Genomic DNA, 18,793 nt, shown 5'->3' on the forward strand with positions numbered 1-18,793 from the left:
TTCGTTTGTTATCAAGCGTTATTATAGGAAGTTAAGTGTGTTCATCAACTAAATTTTAAGTTTAAAAAAAACACTCTTGTAATATCACAGTGTTTTGAATACCTGGTAAGAAGTTCACCTCTTCATCTTCTCTAAAAATTCAATGTAGTATTTTACCTCGTAATAAATTTTCAGTCTCTGTCTAGGTTTAAGAAACCAAGAAAGTAGTCTGGGGATATGGGATAAAGTTCAAAAACAGAAGTGATATATTAACCACACTGAAACGTTGCTGTTGAAACACCCTTCTGTCTCAGCAAGGTTTTTTATGCTAGGAAAATAATAAATGCCAAGGCATAGGCAGCCTACAAGGAAGCAATTCAGCAACCTTGCTAAACTCTGGAACAGAGTTGCTGTCAGCTTGCCTTAGCTAGCAGAACTGACAGTGTAAGAAGTTCCAACATCTATTTTTTTTCTGATTCTTCTCTATGTCTTCAGTTCCCAGGGTGTATTATTCAATTAAAATATTATTTTACCAAATTCCTTAGTGCAGTATTTGGTACATAATAGGTGCTCAATAATTATTTGCTGAGTGAATTGAATGAATGGATAAATGTCATAATGTGTAAGAGGGAAATTATATTCTGCCTTAGAAACTAAATATGTTAGATAAATTGTACATAAATGATAAACTGACTTGATGATAGAGAACAATTAAGAGTTGAAGTGGTCTTTCATTTCAATTTAGTTCCCTCTTTGTTTTCCATATGTTATTTATATCTGAAAGGAATATCATATCAATGGTCCTTTTGAAAGAGAGTTATATCCAAAAAATAGTCTGTATTTTGTGTGTGTTCAGGATACTTTTAGCAAAGATTAACAAAATTTTATTTTAAGCTTAAATTCCACCAATAGTGAGTGGTGGTCCAATCTCTAAAGGTTATTATTCTCATGAATTTTACTTAACTTGAATTTGTCACTGAATATAAAAGGAATGTTTGTTTATTTAAGAGCATTTAGGAAATATAGAAAAAGTATAAAGAAGATAATTACAAATCTCGTTAATTCCAGCAACAGAAAAAACAATATTACTTTTTAATATTTTAGAGTAAAAGTTTATTTTGAAGGTGAATTCTAGTTCTTTCCTCACTTTAATAAGAGTTACCTTTTGGACATTCAGTTTACATTTTGTAGGTGGTTGATTTTTAAAGTTAATTAAGCTATTTCTCATTAATCTGTGCTTTTTTTGTAGTGATTTACCTGATTTGGTTAGTTTATAGGTCTCAATTATGTTCATCTCGCTTCTTTAACAGGTCGAGAAAGCACAAGCACTGGTAGCAAAGGGAAAGCCAGAAAAACTATAAGTGATAAATGGGAAAGTCAGATGTGGAGAGAGAAAAAGTTCGGCTTAATAGATCACCTACGATACAGCTGTATTTATCCTGAAAGTATTCCACGGAGATTTGTTTTAGAACACAGAAATTTTCTTACTGAGCAGTATAATTCTCAGCCTGCAAAATACATACCACAAGAAGGAAGGCCCCCAAAACTTTATGAGTTTAAGAGTGCCCTAGTCCTTGGACATTTTGAAGTAACCATCTTAGGTAAGTCACCTGTTCTTCTCTTTGAATATTGTTAATTTGACATAATTTAAATATAGATGATACTATTTTGCTTTAAAAAATTAAGCGCTCCACCTCCCCACCACCAAAAAAGTTAAGCCCAAGGAGAACTCCTGTTTGGCTCAAACCAAAGGAATGGAGCACTAATTCTGGAATACATTAAGCTTTAATTGTGGGCTTTTAAATATTGGCAAGTCCTTGGAAAGTACTGGGGAGAGAAGAATGGGAACCAAGGGAACTTTCCTTAGCTCTGACTCTCCTACTACCTCTAAAACTGATTCTCTTCTCCTTTAGCCACCATTTTCTTGCTCATATTCTCTGCTTCTTTCTCAGTGCATCTGAACCACTGAAGGGTAAAATGTAGGTTAAAGAGAAAGGCATACTAATTGAGAGAAAATCCTATGAACAGACATCTGTTTAGCCTGTGAAGAAAATAAAATGCTCAGGTAACTTAGGTTGAACAGAAGGAAGCTATTCAAAAAACTATCTTGTCTGACAAGGGACAATAAACTGATTTTCTCAGGTTGTTCTAAACTGACAAGTAGCTATAGAACTTATAAAAATTTAAAGTCAACACATTTTTAAACTTATGTTTATTTATTTATTTATTTTGGCTGCGTTGGGTCTTTGTTGCTGCACGCGGGCTTTCTCTAATCGCGGCGAGTGGGGGCTACTCTTCCCTGCAGTGCGCAGGCTTCTCATTGTAGTGGCTTCTCTTGTTGTGGAGCACGGGCTCTAGGGCACGCGGGCTTCAGTAGTTGTGGCCCACGGGCTCAGTAGTTGTGGCTCACAGGCTCTAGAGTGCAGGCTCAGTAGTTGTGGTTATCAAGATTCCTGTTTCCCCTTTACTCTCTCCCACTCCTTCTTCCCTACCTCCTCACACATAAATATGTACATACATGTGATTGTGTATATGTATATAATCTATGAAAAGTATAAATTCCCACTGACTCTGTTAGACCTTCTCAGACCTAAGTTTCAAATGCTTCTTTTTCCTAGACTGCATTGCTTGGTATCTTTGGGTAACTTATAAATGTTAGTTTTATATCTAGGAAACAAAAATTATAGCGGAGATTTTTCGTACATCACAAAAAGTAACCATGAGAACCATGAGTTCATCTGGAATCACAGAAATTGAATACTTCTCTTCTTTTCAACATCACTGATCCTCTAAACATCTCAGCTGTCTTATAAGTATTGTGAACCTTTGTAGCTTTACTATGCATCACCTAAAAGCAAGAATCAGATATAAAGAAGGCAAATTTGTCATTCTGCCCAACCAGCTGTAATCCATGTTAGAATTGGGCTGTTTTATATCCTACCATTTTTCAAGGACATAAGTGGATTTACAGGGATAAAAGACAGTGAAAAATATGCCATGTATGGATAAAACAAAACAGAGCATTTAAAAGGATACAGAAAAAGTAGGTATTACTAGGTGCCTGTAAATAACAAATTATTACCATTCGGTAGTAATTTTCTGTGAGCTTTCTGGCAGGAAGGGAGAAAAAGGATTGTTCCTGATGAGGTACTTAATTTTAAAGGTAAAAGAAGCCTGGATATCTTCTAGTCGTAACCCCCTAGCAAGGTAAAAGCCAGGCCATGATTAAAAATCATGTCTTAATCCCGTACCCCTATACTGTCCCTCCCCCTTCCCTCTCCCCGCTGATAACAACTAACTTGTTCTCTATATCTGTGAGTCTGCTTCTTTTTTGTTATACTCACTAGTTTGTTGTATTTCTTTAGATTCCACATGTAAGTGATATCATATAGTATTTGTCTTTCTCTATCTGACTTATTTCACTTAGCATAATGCCCTCCAAGTCCATCCATGTTGCTGCAAATGGCAAAATTTCATTCTTTTTTATGGCTGAGTAGTATCCCATTGTACACGTATACCACATCTTCTTTATCCATTCATCTGTTGATGGTCACTTATGTTGCTTCCACATCTTGGCAATTATAAATAATGGTGCTATGAACATTGGGGTGCATGTATCTTTTCAAATTAGTGTTTTTGTTTTTTTCAGGTATGTAGCCAGAAGTAGAATTGCTGGGTCATCCAGTAGTTCTATTTTTACTTTTTTGAGAAACTGCCATAATGTTTTCCACAGTGGCTGCACCAATTTACATTCCCACCATCAGTATGCAAGGGTTCCCTTTTCTCCACATTCTTGCCGACATTTGTTATTTGTGTTCTTTTTGATGATAGCCATCCTGACAGGTGTGAGGTGATATCTCATTGCTCTGCTATTTTAGTGTGAAAGCAGCCATAGACAATGTGTAAATGAATGTGCATGGCTATGTTTGAATAAAACTTTATTTTTAGACCCTTAAATCTGAGTTGCATGTAATTTTCACACATCACAAAATATTCTTCTTTAGATTTTTTTTCAACCATTTAAAATGAAAAAAAGTTTCCTAGCTCATGGGTTGTACAAAACCAGGTAGAGGCTATATTTGACCCTTCCCCCCACCAACTCATAGTTTGCTAACCCCTCTTCTAGAGTCCTGTTTTTAAATAAAACTGATTAAATCAATCAAGGCAGATAAGTCTGTATGATTTTTAAAGTTCTTCCAACGTGAAGTTTGTCCAGCCTACACTGATACTACCTTCTAGTGGTTTATTGTCCCTCTGCTGTATCTTGCTGATCTCTGGAGGACCCAGTAATTTTGAAGTGTCTTATTCTGGGAACCAGAAAGGTTATTCAGACCATAACCCTGTTACTTGGTCATTAGCTCTGACTGGTCTAGGGTGAATCATTATTGAAAATATTGAACGGAGTTTGTAATCTTACCTCCCACAATTCTAATGGCTCCCAGCAACCAACTGGGTACTGTGGCAATATCAGAAACCCATCTCAGAAGTACCAATTCTCATGTTAAAATTCTTGCTATGCCATCTCACTTGACTCAAATAAGTAGATAGTATTAATAAGTGCTAAAATCTCAGCCCATTGCCTGTTATGTAATAACACACTTCAAAGAGAAGATACTGGGATGGAGTAACAGACTAAATTTTCAATGCCTTTAGCCCAGGTACAAAATTTTTAATCTATTGGTCAATTTTAAGAATTATTTCTCACTTTAAATATAAGAAGGTATTTTTCAAAAGCTTTATTGGACTCATAGATGGTATTAGTATATCATTGACTCTGCCAACACTAATTTAGTTACCCATGAAATGCTATGAGTCAGTTAAAGCTTAAGAGTTCCCTCTTCAATTTGCATTTGACTTAGACAATAAGGAAAATATTCAGCCAGTCTTTAGTAAACCTCTGAAAGCCATCTGTTTATCTCTTGGAAATCAAGAGATACAAACCCCAGTAACAATAGGTATAATTTAAGGAGAGCTGTCAAGACAGTATTTTCTAGACTTTTTGTCAAAAGATTTTTTGTCAAAAATTTTTTATATGGTTTGTTCTTTTCCTTTTCTGCAAAATGCATTTAAATGATAATTTAAAATTTTTAATAGCATTAATTGTAACATCAAAGTAATGTAATATGCTATAGTTACATGGAAATCATAAGGCTTTACTTACCTTGCTTTTTTTCTCCTATTAAAGCAACCAAGCAGGCCAACATAATTCCTGCCCTCCTTGGTACTGGCCTGCAAGCTCAGGACCAATTATTTGTACCCCTGAGGTATGCCTCCTTCCGTACTGAAGACTACTTGAACCATTAACTGAATAGCACTGGGTTCCCTCACTCTTGGTTCCCTAACTGGCTATATCCTTAGGATATTCTATCCCACTGGCGTGCTTCCCATTCTTGTATCTTGAATGGAGCAGCACACTGGATTATATGGGTTCCAGAGCTGGTTACTGTTGCCACCCCTTAATTCTGTCCCTTATTCCATTGCATAATAAAAGTAATTTAATCCTTAAACCTTAAGTAGCTACTATCAGATTTCATCAGTGTAAGACACACTTTTTTCCCCATATTTTAACATCTTTGAAAATTGATACGGATCTTACAGTCGATGTCATGCCTTTGTTTAGTTGGTAGCATTTTTCTTTCTTAGTGGTATATAAAATAATGATCATCTTAAAAATCAATGGTATCTTAGATTCCATGAAATATGGTATATGCCAAGTACCCTTAGCTAGGTGCTGGGATTACAAATTGCCCTCCTCCGCAACACGCACACACAAACACACACACTTTTCATTGGAAAAGAAATTCAGTGATAACAAAGAATTTGAGAGGAAGGTATATAAATTGCATACAATACACTTTACAAAAGAGGAATATGAGCTTGTTTGATTTTATATCTTCCTCTAATTTTTAATATAGTCCACATATATAGTCCACATATATAGTCCACGTTTACCTAGTTAGTATGTTGTAAGTTATTTAAGTAACACATAAACAGTAAGTCACCATTGAAGTGCATTATACATGTACATTGTGGGGAGGATGTTTGTGTTCATCTCTTTTGCTGTTGGGAATATGGATGAATTCATATTTGAACACAATGCACAAATGTCCTGAAGTCTAATATTTGAAAATTATAGGTTAAAAATACACACATATACATTCTTTTGCTCAATTTAACAAATATTTACTGAGTACCTAAGGCATGCCCAGCACTGTTCTGGGGGCTGAGGTTACGTGCGTTAATGCAACAGATAACAGAGCCTGTGGTAAAATGAGATGGTGATAAGTGCTAGAAGAAAAGGGTTGGAGAGTGCTGTTGTAGGAAGGGGCTAAATTTTAAATAGAGTTGTCAAGGGAGGTCTCCCTGAGAAAATAACATTTCACCAGACACCTGATGGAGGTGAAGGAGCAAGCCGTGTGTTTATCTGGGGAAAGAACATTCTATGTACAGGAACATCAAGTACAGAGGCCCTAGGCATGTTTACTTATACATTTGCACTCTGAACTCTAGTTTTAACCAAACAACTCATGATGAATTTTACCAATAATGTTGAAGCTAAACTCACAGCATTCTGTAATTTAGAAAGCAACTCATAATAGTATCAGTGACACACTGATAATGAAGCTACTATCTTCCTGAAAATATCAGGATTTCCAACTTCTGATATTTTCTCAATTCTAAAGCATACTTTTTTTTTTTTACATTTGCAAGTTGGAATGCATCTTATGGTCAATGGGTACATTAATGCAGTGTTTCCTTTTTCATTAAAAAACTGTTACTAAATTGATGGTATGTCTTAGAGTTAGATTTGGTATTAGAATCAAGGAAATGGGATGCCATCGTGTGCATTGACATGAGTTTTGCAGCATTGCTAAGAGTTCTGAGGTAGCTATACTTATAATACTGAATTGGAATCCACAGTAAATTCTAGATGGCATGACTATTTTAGTTTATGAATAGCAGATTTTAGTAATCCTTAAAAAGCTTTAAGTAGCCCTTAGTTGTTTGTTAAGTTAAAGCTATGGAACTTAGTGTCATTTGCCCATAAAAAACAAAGAACGGACTTGCATTTCTGGATCAGTTTACAGCTTAGCTGGAAGGACTTGTTTACTTATCATTTGCTCCTACTCCATACTTCAGCATTGCTATAGGGCTGAATAGGAGAGATACAGAATCTACGGGGCTTGCTGACTAAAATATCAGGGAAGAATGAAAGGGAGGAGTTAAGGATAACTTCTAGGTTTCTGGTTTGGGTGACTGGGTGGAATTCAGAGTTTTCAAGATGTGCTCTGTGCGTTTACCCTTGCTCCAGCCAAGATGGTCTCCTTAACTCTGGTCTTTACTTTTGGCTTCTCCCTGTCCTGCCTGAAATACCCTTCTCTCTGTCTATTTAAATGTTACTCATCCTTTAATACCCAGCTCAAACCCTTGCCTCTAGGAAGTCTTTTTTTATCCACCCTAGTTGACATTGACCCTCATAAAGAGATAACAGACACAGGTCAGGATTCATGTTGGTTGTTTCCCCATACTGCAACCTTTTCTAGCCCTAATGGTGAGTGATTAAAGTTTTTCTTGTATATTTGAGGACAAATGGAACCTTGTTACTACCATCCCTGGCCTTGCTTGAGTCTTATAGCCTGAAGTCCAAATGGCAGTAAGTGAACCAGTAGTTACCTCTGAATTCTCCTATCCTGTAATGGCACCTGCCATGAATGATGAAGAAAACACCCTACATGTCTTCATTTATGTGACCAGGCTATCCTCTGGATATTGAAATTTAAGCCTTCTGTCAATATTAAAAGATTTGGGATTGTTATTTCCAGCGGTGGAGATAGATTGCTCCGAAGTGTCTCCTCTTTCAACCAATAGCATGTATTCATAAATGTTTGCACAGGAAAGGGTTTAGTTCCTAGTTTTGAAAGTTTTTTTTTTTTTTACAGTTTTGAAGCTATTTGGCACATGTGCGGATCAAACCAGCAAATCTGGCCACGTTAGCACCATGTACTAACCCACTGCACTTTTAATAAAGTGTGATTTTTCTTTAACAGGTCTGAATCATGAGATAGCAATCAGTGTTGCATTCCTCCCCGAGTATTCTCCGGAAGATGTCCGAACATCTCAAATAGGCACATTATTAACCTGCATGAATTACAGCTGTGTGTTTCCACAGGAATTAACTGGCAATGACAAATTGCAAGGTCCAAGAGCACTTACAGGTAAGACAATCTCAGGATCTTTTCACTCAGAAAATAAAATTAATTAATATTGCAAACAGTCCTAACCTTAAGATGTTATTGTATAAATAGTTCTAGCCTTAACATTTGGTATAGTTTAAAGAGTTATTAGGTAAAAGTACCCAAAGACTTATAAATGAGAATATTTTTTTAAATAAAATTGGATAGATTAATGGTTTCTATTCCAGGCAGGCATTAAGAATGTTCTCTTATAATACCTTTTTAAATGTAAGTATTCATTAGACCTAAGTGGTATGCACATGGAGCAGTGCAACTTCTACTCTTCTCTCCTTTTAATTCAGGCCTTTCACCTTATATTTGCCTGAAATCTCAATACCTCCATAGTATAGTACAGTACAATTGTTTTCTATTATAAATGTTCAGTTATTCAAGTGCTATGCAATAAATTTCTTCAGGACTGCTAGGAGTGTATGTAATCCCAGTAGTGAAACCCTTCAACCGACTAATTGTTTAGGCTACTACATAATATCCTGAACTTTAAATCATTTCTATATACCAGTAAAATTATGTGTCCAATTATAATTATCCTATTCACTTTCTGTTGTCATTTCTGTTTCCTAAGCATGTGGTAAAGTTTCTAGCCATTTTCACTGAGCTTATAAGAATATTACACTTAAAAAAGCTTTAAAGAAAGCCTTTATTATCTTGGGATTTTTGTGGTGGATCTTTCTAAGCTGATGAAACCCTTGAGTGGGTGTTGTTTTTAAACAAGTCTTATGAGCTGTACCTGATGATGAAGTAACTTTTGGCAGTAATGGTTACTGCAAACTGAACTTGAGTATCTAATTTTGTAAGAGATGAGGTTTTTTATTTTTCCACAGTCCATTTTAAAGATGGTATATTAGTTAACTTGCAGTATTACTTCTTACATTTCAGCTCCTTAGACTTACAGTAACCCGGATTTCATAATTAGGGCCCTAATATGTACTTTAAATGTTTGTGCACTCATGTTCTTGCTTCATGCAGTATCCACTTCTGTCACGTTTCTTCTGCTATATGTGTATGTTATTATTGATATAAAAAATCAAGGCAAAATCCTCAGGTATCTACTAGTTGCTAGTGCCAGTAGTCTTCCAGCAGTCACTAACATGGTCAAGTGAAAATACCTGGTACCATTCTGCCAAAGCAGTTAGTATTTGGGACATGAAGGGCAAGAATCACTAGAAGAGAAAAGTGATGTAATCAAAAGCAAGGTGGTTCGTTTTGAACATGGAATACCGTATTTTTCATGACATAATGATAGTGTCCGTTTAGCTCTGTGCAAAGCATTGTGCCTGGGCATTTTACATAAGTTACAACTAATCCTAACAAGAGACTTTCAAGGTAAACATTATTATCCCCTATTTATAGATGATTAGACTGAAAATCAGAGAGACTCACCAGCATGGGTAACAGCTAGGATCTAAACCCAGATCAGTCTGATTCAAAACATTTCTATTCCCTCCATAATTACAAACTGAAAGATAAAAATATACAGAATAATGTAATGCAGTGGTTTATAGTATAACATTGGTATCATCTTTTAAACATTTTTATGAACTAGTTTCTTTTTTATTATAAAAGCTATACATGTTCACAATTTAAAAATTCAAACAATACCAAAAGGCACAGGGTAAAAGTGAAAGTTCCCCTCCCTGCCTTTGAAGGTCTATCCCCTTCTGCCAACCCACTCACCCACTCTCTGGAGGTAACCAGTATTCTTTGAATCCTTTAAGAAATTATTTTTGCATATAACAGTATATTCTGTCTCTCACACACGCATACACATACACTCTCTCTCTCTCTTAAGTACACACAAATGGAATTATAGTAAACATGGTCTCATAACCTACTTTTTCCTTTTAACACTGTGTTTTGAATAACTTTCATATTAGTATAGAGAGAGCTACCTTTTTCGTTTTAGTAACTATAAATATTCCACTGTGTAGATATACCTGTATTTACTTAATCAGTCCCCTAATGATGGACATTTAGATTGTTTCCAAATGTTTTTGGTATTAGCAAACAGTACTGCAATGAGTATATCTATCTGTGTGTATGTATATAATATAATCTTTGTGCATTTACCCATCTGTAAGATGAATTCTTAGATGTCACTGACTCAAAAGATATATGCATTTAAAATTTTGGTAGATATTGTCAAAATGTCCTTCAAAAAGGTTATAACAAGTTACACTTTAACCAAAAGAAAGAGTGCCACTTTACTCGCACCCTTAGAAATACTAGGTGTTATCAGTCTTGTTAATCTTTGGCAGACGATAGGCAAAAAAGTATTATATCATTATCTTCATTTGCATATCTTAATTATTCTAAGCTTGAATATCTTCCTATGTTTATTGGCCATTTATATTTTTTCTTTCTATGAACTTTCTATGCTAGCTTTATTTTTTCCATTTTTCCATGAGCATTCTTTTTCTTATTAATTTGTAAGTTCTCTTTGCATATTGAAGAAATTTACCCTTTATTGTGTGTTGCAATACTTTTACCAGTTTGACATTTATTCAGTGGGAATCTTGATATTTTAAGTAATTTTATTTTTATGTACTCAAATATATCAATCTTTCATTTCTATGGCGGCTGGTTTTATGTCATACTCAAAAAGGCATCACTCAGTCCAAGATTTTTTTTTAATTCACTATGTGTTTTTCTGATACTTTTATAGCTTTGTTTTTTTACTCATATATAATTTGTACTGTGGTAAAATATACATAACATAAAATTTACCACTTTAACCATTTTTAATTGTACAATTCAGTACACTTACACTAAGTACATTTACAATGTTGTGCAACCATCATCGTTACCCATTTTCAGAACATTTTCATCATCCGAAAACAGAAACTCTATACCTGTTAAACAATAACTCCCCATTCCCCCCTCTCCCTAGCTCCTGGTAACCTCTTATTTTACTTTCCGTCCCTATGAATTTGCCTATTCTAGGTATCTCATATAAGTGAAGCAATGCAGTTTTGTCCTTTTGTGTCTGACTTATTCACTTAGTATAATATCCTCAAGATCCATCCATGTTGTAATATATATCAGAATTTCATTTCTGTTTATGACTGAATAATATTCTGTTGAATGTATGTACCACATTTTGTTTATCCATTCATCTGCTGATGGACATTTGGGTTGTTTCCATTTCTTGGCTGTTATGAATAGTTCTGCTGTGAGTATTGGTATTCAAGTACCTGTTTAAGAAGTCCCTGCTTTCAATTGTTTTAAGAATATCCCTAGGAGTGGAATTGCTGAGTCATATGGTAGTTCTATATTTAACTTTTTGAGGAACAACCAAACCATTTTCCACAGCAGCTGCATCATTTTACATTTTCACCAGCAACGCCTGAGGATCCCAATTTCTCCACATCCTCGCCAACACGTTATTTTCTGTTTGTTTGTTTGTTTGTTGATAACAGCCATCCTAAAGCAGTATCTCATTGTGGTTCTGACTTGCATTTCCCTAACTACAAATGATATTGAGCATCTTTTCATGAGCTTGTTGGCTATTTGCATATCTTCTTTGGAGAAATGTCGATTTAAGTCCTTTGCCCATTTTTGAATTGGGTTGTTTGGGGGATTTTTTGCTTTTGATAATATGGCTTCATTTTTATAATTTAAAATTTTAATCCATTTGGAATTTATTTTGGTATAGAGAATGAGATAAGGATCCAGCTTAATGTTTTTCCAAGGGATTAGCCATAGTTCCCAAATCATTTATTGAATAATACTTACTGTTATGGTGTTGTAATTGGTATTATATTTAACTATGAAGTACAAGGATATATATATATATATATATGTACATATACACACATATATATATCCCACCTCTTTGAAAGCATTGTTTCCATTGATAAACATTTCAGAAGCATAACATGATATGGAAAGGTTTTAACACATGTAAGAAATAATTTTATTATTCTCTAGATAATCAGGGTTTCCGATATTATTTTCAGAGGCAGGAATACCACACTATATTACAAGATAGGTTAGACTGTGCTGCAGTACAAAGCAATTCCAAAGTCTCAGTGACTTAATACAGTAAAAATTTATTTCTTGCTCAAGTCAAGTCTGATGCAATCAGTTATTAGCTTTCTCCCCAGCAGTGATTCAGGAATCCAGCATGCTTCCATCCTGTTGCACCTCCAACGGGAACAAATGGCTTCTAGGGTTGTCTAGGCAGAGGAAGAAAGAGATGAAGGAGACACTGACTTTTAATTTTGTTGGACCCAAACTGCCACATCATTTCCGCTCACATTCTCATTTGCCAGAACTTATTTACATGATCCCAAGCTAACTACAAGGGAGGCCAGGACACTTTGTCTCCCATGTGACCATGAAGAGGAAATGGAGTGGCAAACACACAGCATTGCCTTTGTCACACTCACCTTCTGCATATGTGATGTTCCTAAAAATGTACAATTTTAGTAATTCCAACATTTTAAATTGACATGTAGAGAAGCTCATTTCATAGGTAAAATCTGTAATCCTTTTAAAACAATTCCTTTGTAATGTAAATAATAACATTGTAATTTAATACTAGGTTTTCTTAAGTAGAAAATGATGGTTGCTGGCATTTAATTAAGTGCTTACTACGTGTCAGCTACCATTCTAAGTGCTTTTACATGCATTTAATCCTCACAACAGCCTATGATATAGGTACTAGATGAGCAGATTGAGGCGCAGAGAGGTTGTCATTTACACAAGTAGGCAGAGTTACCTAAACAGAAGGCTTACTTATACGTTATGTTGCAGGTACTACGTAAGTCATTATTTGTAGAATGATATGATGACAATTAGAATTATTAAGGTTTGGGTTTCTGCTGTTAGCATCAAATCTGAAGATCTTGAAATCTTTCCAAAGCATCTGGATTAAAGTCCATCCCACTCAAAGAAGAAGAAAATTATATAGTACCAGCAGTTGTTATTATATTCATTGTGCTTTAGTGAACTTGCACAATTTTAAATCATTCATCAGATTTTGTGACATGCCTAGCAGATGTGACTGTCCTGTGCAGCTAATGAAGCCTAAGTTTGAGGAGCTCTCACTTGTGTAAATCCCTTCCACAGCCCTTCTGGGTTTTTTTTTTTTTATGTGTGTGTGTGTTGTTGTATTTTGTTTTTTCTTTCATGAAGAGGGCCCCCAAATAGTATACCTTTCAAGCCCCACAAAATCTAGATCCACTACTGGCCCTTGGTCACAATTTTGTAGAGATGTAGCTCTAGCACAAAAGGTTAAGAGCCCATGCCTTGATGCCACACTGTCTGGATTAGAATCATCCTGTGACTTTGCTTAAGTTACTTAACCTCTAAATGTTTTAGTTTTCTCATGTTTAAAATGAGGTCTTTGTCATGTGTAACCACTGAAGTCTGTGATACAGTAGCTTGGTAGTGGTCAGTTAGTGTTTTGAAAGAGATTCCTTAAATACCATTTTAGCCAAGAAGAAGAAGAAGAAAAGAGAAACATTACTTTCTCACTTTTTGCAGATTGGCTCTGTGTTGTGGCACTCCTTCAGTGCTTAGCCAAGATGTTTATGACTCTGTCTTAGCCCTCACTTCCTGCTCTACAGAGACTGATGGTCAGCCGGAGGTGAACAATGAGAGTTTTCTCAGGCCTTTTCTGAACATGCATCCAGCACTGGGCATACATGTGGCCTTCTTGATTCCTTGGAATACACAGGAGCTCTTAAAAGCCCATATTCCCCCACATATCTCTTTCCCCAGCCCCTTCCTCCCCAGGCTTTTTGGTCTGTCTATTGCTTGTCCCAACTTTATACCCTGCCCTATCTGCTCTGACAAATGCTTTTGCCTTTATATGCTTTCAACAAAAGCCATTGGGAAAGCTACCCTAGTCATGGGATGCTCCAAATTGGGTGAAACACAAGCAAGCTCTTGCATCTGACCTTGAGGGAGCTGCCTGACAGGTCAAAATACACAACCACATCTTTGAGAATAAGGTCTGCGTAGCTCCCTCTGGTGCTAGCGACCTGCACCAAGAGTACGAGCTGCCATCTTCATGGCTGCTACTGATCTGGGGAGTAGGCGGGCAATTTAAAACACCACAGCACACTCTTACCACAGTGCAACAGCTTCTTTCTTCATTAATCTTTCACCAAGTTGTTAAGTTTTTGTCTAGATTCCAGAGTTCTGGAAAAGTTGATCTGAGAGTTTTTTGCCAGCTTATAAGTTGCTTTAGTGGAGGAACAGAGCCCTGAAATTCCGTACTCTGCCATTTTCATCAATGTCACTCACCCGATCCATTCTTGATAAAGCTTCTTAAGAATATCCAAAGCTAAGTGTTAGTTAATAAAGCCACTTAAAAGGAAACATACTTTAAAAGAAGCTTCTTTTTTTTATTTTGCTTTATGTCTTGTAAATTTTGCAAATAATTGATGATTGAATTTCAGAATAGAAAAATTTATCTTTGTATTTCCTTGAAGAGTAGTAAGAAGTTGTTTACTTGGCACCTAAATGACCTTGAAAATATGTAGATTTACTTTGCTCCACTAAATAAATAAATAAACAAACAAATAAATAAGGCTTTGGAGTACCAGCCTGTATCTTGACATTTTTGGTAGCATCTGTTTGATGTATTCGCTGTTATTGGCAGAAATTACTATATTATAACTTTGATGAATGTGTGTGATGAATTGGAGGGAAGAGGGAGAAGATGAGAGACACTGTTAATTATAAGAGAAAAAATCAGGGGCTTCCCTGGTGGCACAGTGGTTGAGAATCTGCCTGCCAATGCAGGGGACACGGGTTCGAGCCCTGGCCTGGGAAGATCCCACATGCCGCGGAGCGACTAGGCCCGTGAGCCACAATTGCTGAGCCTGCGCATCTGGAGCCTGTGCTCTGCAACAAGAGAGGCCGCGATAGTGAGAGGCCCGCGCACTGTGATGAAGAGTGGCCCCCACTTGCCGCAACTAGAGAAAGCCCTCGCACAGAAACAAAGACCCAACACAGCCATAAATAAATAAATAAATAAATAAATAAATAAATAAATAAATAAAAAGGAAAAAAAGAAAAAAAATCAGCTTATGTGATACTAAATCCAAGTAAATATTTAACTATTTTACAATACTTACCATCTGCTTTTTACTTTTAGGTGATATTATAAAAGCAGCAGCTGAACTGGATAAAGTGCATATCGTCGGTATCTTGGATATCTGTAATTTAGGTAAAAATAAAACAGAAGTCTATTTGCACAAAATTTATAGACCAGATAAAACTTCTTAAAAATTGGCAAATGAAATTATTAAAGGTTATAAAGAGGGCATTGTTTTAAAGATATTCTGTCATTTTGTTGGTAATTTCAGTAACTGTTTCTCAGAAAGAATATTACATACACTCTAAAGTTAAGTGGTTTTATGTTCATCTTGTATTTGGAGCTAACACACTTCATTTTAAATTCATTCTTTGGAAAGGTCATTGAAACAATTTGTGTGTATCAGGAAAATTCATCTTACTTCTTTCTATATGACTGTTATCTTGACTTGTGATAATTTGTGTTCACTGTTCTATTTGTGAAGTATACTTTTATCCTAAAGCCTCAGCATAAGGCATCCCAACTTAAGAATAACTTTTCATGGACATTTAACATCCTTCCATTTTTATTCGGCTATAATGGGAAATTTTGAATTGCTGATTTGAGGATTAAATTCTCCTAAAGTGGTCAACCTGAATTTCTCAAAACCAAGGTAGTTTCTATCATTTTCAAAAGCACATGTGGATTGTTATGTTCCATTTGCCTTGGTCTTTAGTTTGGTCAGCTGTACAAAGAGCATGCTAAATTAAATTGTTTTAAGGTTTTCTGCTCCCTAATGTGACTTCATATCCTTTGAATTTCTAAATGTTTTGACCAGTGTGTGGTCTTAAAGCCAGAGGCTACAGTATGTCTGTATTCTTGCTATGTTCATTTGTAATTTTGGTACATGTAATGTGAGTTTAAATAGTGAAAATTTATCTCAAATTAACATTTTAAGTGCTCATATTGAAAGTATAAAAGAGTAGCTAAGGGAATTGATTTTATTCTGGTTGTCTATCTTACTTCATTTTAACTGTAAATGGCCATTCCACATGTGCAAGATTCTGTGATTGACATCTACGTGGTTAGTTAGATGAGCCAAAATGACCATCACTTGAGTTAAAAAGTACTGTTTCAAGATGAATTCGATTGTGGTTAAGCTATTAACTTGTAGGCTTCCTTCTAGCCCTGTGGATCTGTAATTTCATATGCTATACATTTTAAATGTGTTGGGCATCATGAACCTAAAGACAGATGCTACAGTTTTTTCATAAATGTGTTCAATCTTTTGTTCTTTAAAATTGTGTTTAAACATTAATTAAAATAGGGAATCCTTCTCATGTTAAAATTTTGAGTGTATTATTAAAGAAGTTAAAACCTATCTCACTTTGAATGTATTTGATGTTTTTCCTTCATATTTTTGGCCTATGTTAGACCTACACGTGCTTGCTAAATCAGCCAATATGATTCTTCCATATGGGTTGAAAACTGTTGTTTATCAAACAGAATCTGGGCTTTCGTATTAAGCTATTATAAACTTTAACAGGCAATTCAGTTTTAGTGCCTCATAAAAGTTGGAGAAGGGAAAAAGTTAATACTTAAATGGCTATTGACTAAAAAACCTCAGGCCGAGATTGCAAAACTACACACTTTAACAGGTGTAATTTCTGTTCTTATATTGAATGAGAAATATGAACTCATTATTAAGATTTAGGATCTTTAAAAACAACTTCCATGGCAGTTTGTTTTATATTATAGTAATGTTTCTATCCAAATTTGGAGTTAAACATCTGTGTCCACATTTCCAGTTTATGGCAAAATTGGATAGCTACTGTGGCAGTTTCCTAAGAAAAATAGCAAACTACATCAGAAGACCTTATCTTCAAGTGACAGTATGTGTTGATTCTTTCCAAAGCAACACAAATATACTACTGTGGTGTCACTTTTATATTAACAAATCAGTCAGTAAATTATGAAATATTACATAGTCTACCACAAGACCACAACCTTTCACTGAAGTTTCTAATTTTAGATGGTACATGAGATCTACACATTGAAATCCTTTGATAAACTATTAAAAGAAGAATCTGAGTACATGTTTATCCTGCCACTTTTATTTCTTTGTTGGAATTATCCTGCATTAATTTTATTCATATTAAGACAAGGACTTTTAAAAAATTTGAAACCCTTATTTGGTGACACTAATAATATTTGATGTTTTTAGCTAGATACCTTCTGCCAACATGGACTATAGATTATAACCAATTCTATTATTCTGAAGTCATTTATATGGTTTATAATTGAGCTGGTTGCTATTTTACTAGTTACCTTTTCAGGTACAGTTCCTTTTTTTTTTAAGCATTGCTACCCATGAATTTGCAGGTAAATTGATGGGAGGTGAAATATGTATTACTCAGTACAGCTTATTTCAGTAATCAGTTGTTTTTAGTAAGGAAATTTTAGGGAAAAGGGTTAAAATGAATACGTAAAACTAGATTTGGGGATTATCTGAAGATTTCAGTTATTTGAGATTATATTTGAGTCAAGTCATGTTACATTAGTGTCACATCTCCAAAATGGAAACATTAGATAAAAACTTGGTCTAGGTCACACCGCCCACTAAATATTATCCCTCATTCTTACACTGTTATGTTGATACCACTTCTAGCCCTAAGTTTTTGCTTTCCTTTATACTAAAGAAATAAAAAAGTAGATTTTGAAAAAACAGATTTAAAGCTAGCCACAGGTCTGTCCCTAAATCCCTGTGGAACTTTAATGAAAGCCACTTAAACTGCTTGGCCTTAGTTTTCTTATTTGTAAAATTTGCAAAATAATGGTCCCATCCAGTTGTATGATTCTTTTGGTATGTTAATATAGTTATTAGAACAGTGAAAATGTCTTTGTGTTATTATCATGTGTGTCATGAAAATGTGGTTTTCTATGAAGAACATTTTAAAGTTATGATTAGACCATTATCAATTATAGCAACTCATTATAACAAAAAAAATTGAAATATTTAAATCCCAGTTATTTTTATTGCTAATGTTCTTCCTAATTTGTTGCCTTTTCAGTGATTGATACATATATGTATTTTTTTCAAAACAGAAATCTGAAATATTTTAGCTGTTTTTAATCATATGCACATTTTCATTGAAAATCAAGTAACCTTTTGTTTTAAATTTGAGTACTTCTGATGCTATTCTGAGATTATTGCATGTGACTTCTAGTCGCTTAAGATCTAGGAGTTGCCCCTAACAAGGTTTTTAATATCTGTTTTGTAGATAGGAAACTGAAACAGAAAAAGACTAAATGATTTAATGTAAAATTGTCAAGGCAGTTAAATTTTAAGGTTGGGCTTATAACTCCAATGTCTGTTTCTTTAAACTCTAATTTGAGCACAAAGTGAAACGTTTGAATAATAATAAATTTTCAGCTAGTAGATTACTGTGAGATAAACTTCTCTAAATCCTGGGGCTCATAAAATAATGAGCCCAGTTATTGCAGCATATATCCAAGGTATTTGAATGCCCAC

General features: G+C 34.9%; 1 protein-coding gene across 1 annotated transcript in view; it reads left to right on the plus strand.

The window, feature by feature from the left end:
• The window catches only part of RADX (RPA1 related single stranded DNA binding protein, X-linked), a 61,543-nt gene extending 46,070 nt beyond the window's left edge, over positions 1-15,473 (plus strand). The window contains exons 12-14 of the mRNA XM_061178601.1: positions 1,290-1,580; positions 8,028-8,195; positions 15,343-15,473. Of these exons, the coding sequence (XP_061034584.1) occupies positions 1,290-1,580; positions 8,028-8,195; positions 15,343-15,473 (590 nt within the window). The remainder of the gene's footprint in view (positions 1-1,289; positions 1,581-8,027; positions 8,196-15,342) is intronic.
• Positions 15,474-18,793: the final 3,320 nt, after the last annotated feature.

The sequence above is a fragment of the Eubalaena glacialis genome, chromosome X, assembly GCF_028564815.1.
Source record: "Eubalaena glacialis isolate mEubGla1 chromosome X, mEubGla1.1.hap2.+ XY, whole genome shotgun sequence".
Lineage (NCBI taxonomy): Eukaryota > Metazoa > Chordata > Mammalia > Artiodactyla > Balaenidae > Eubalaena > Eubalaena glacialis.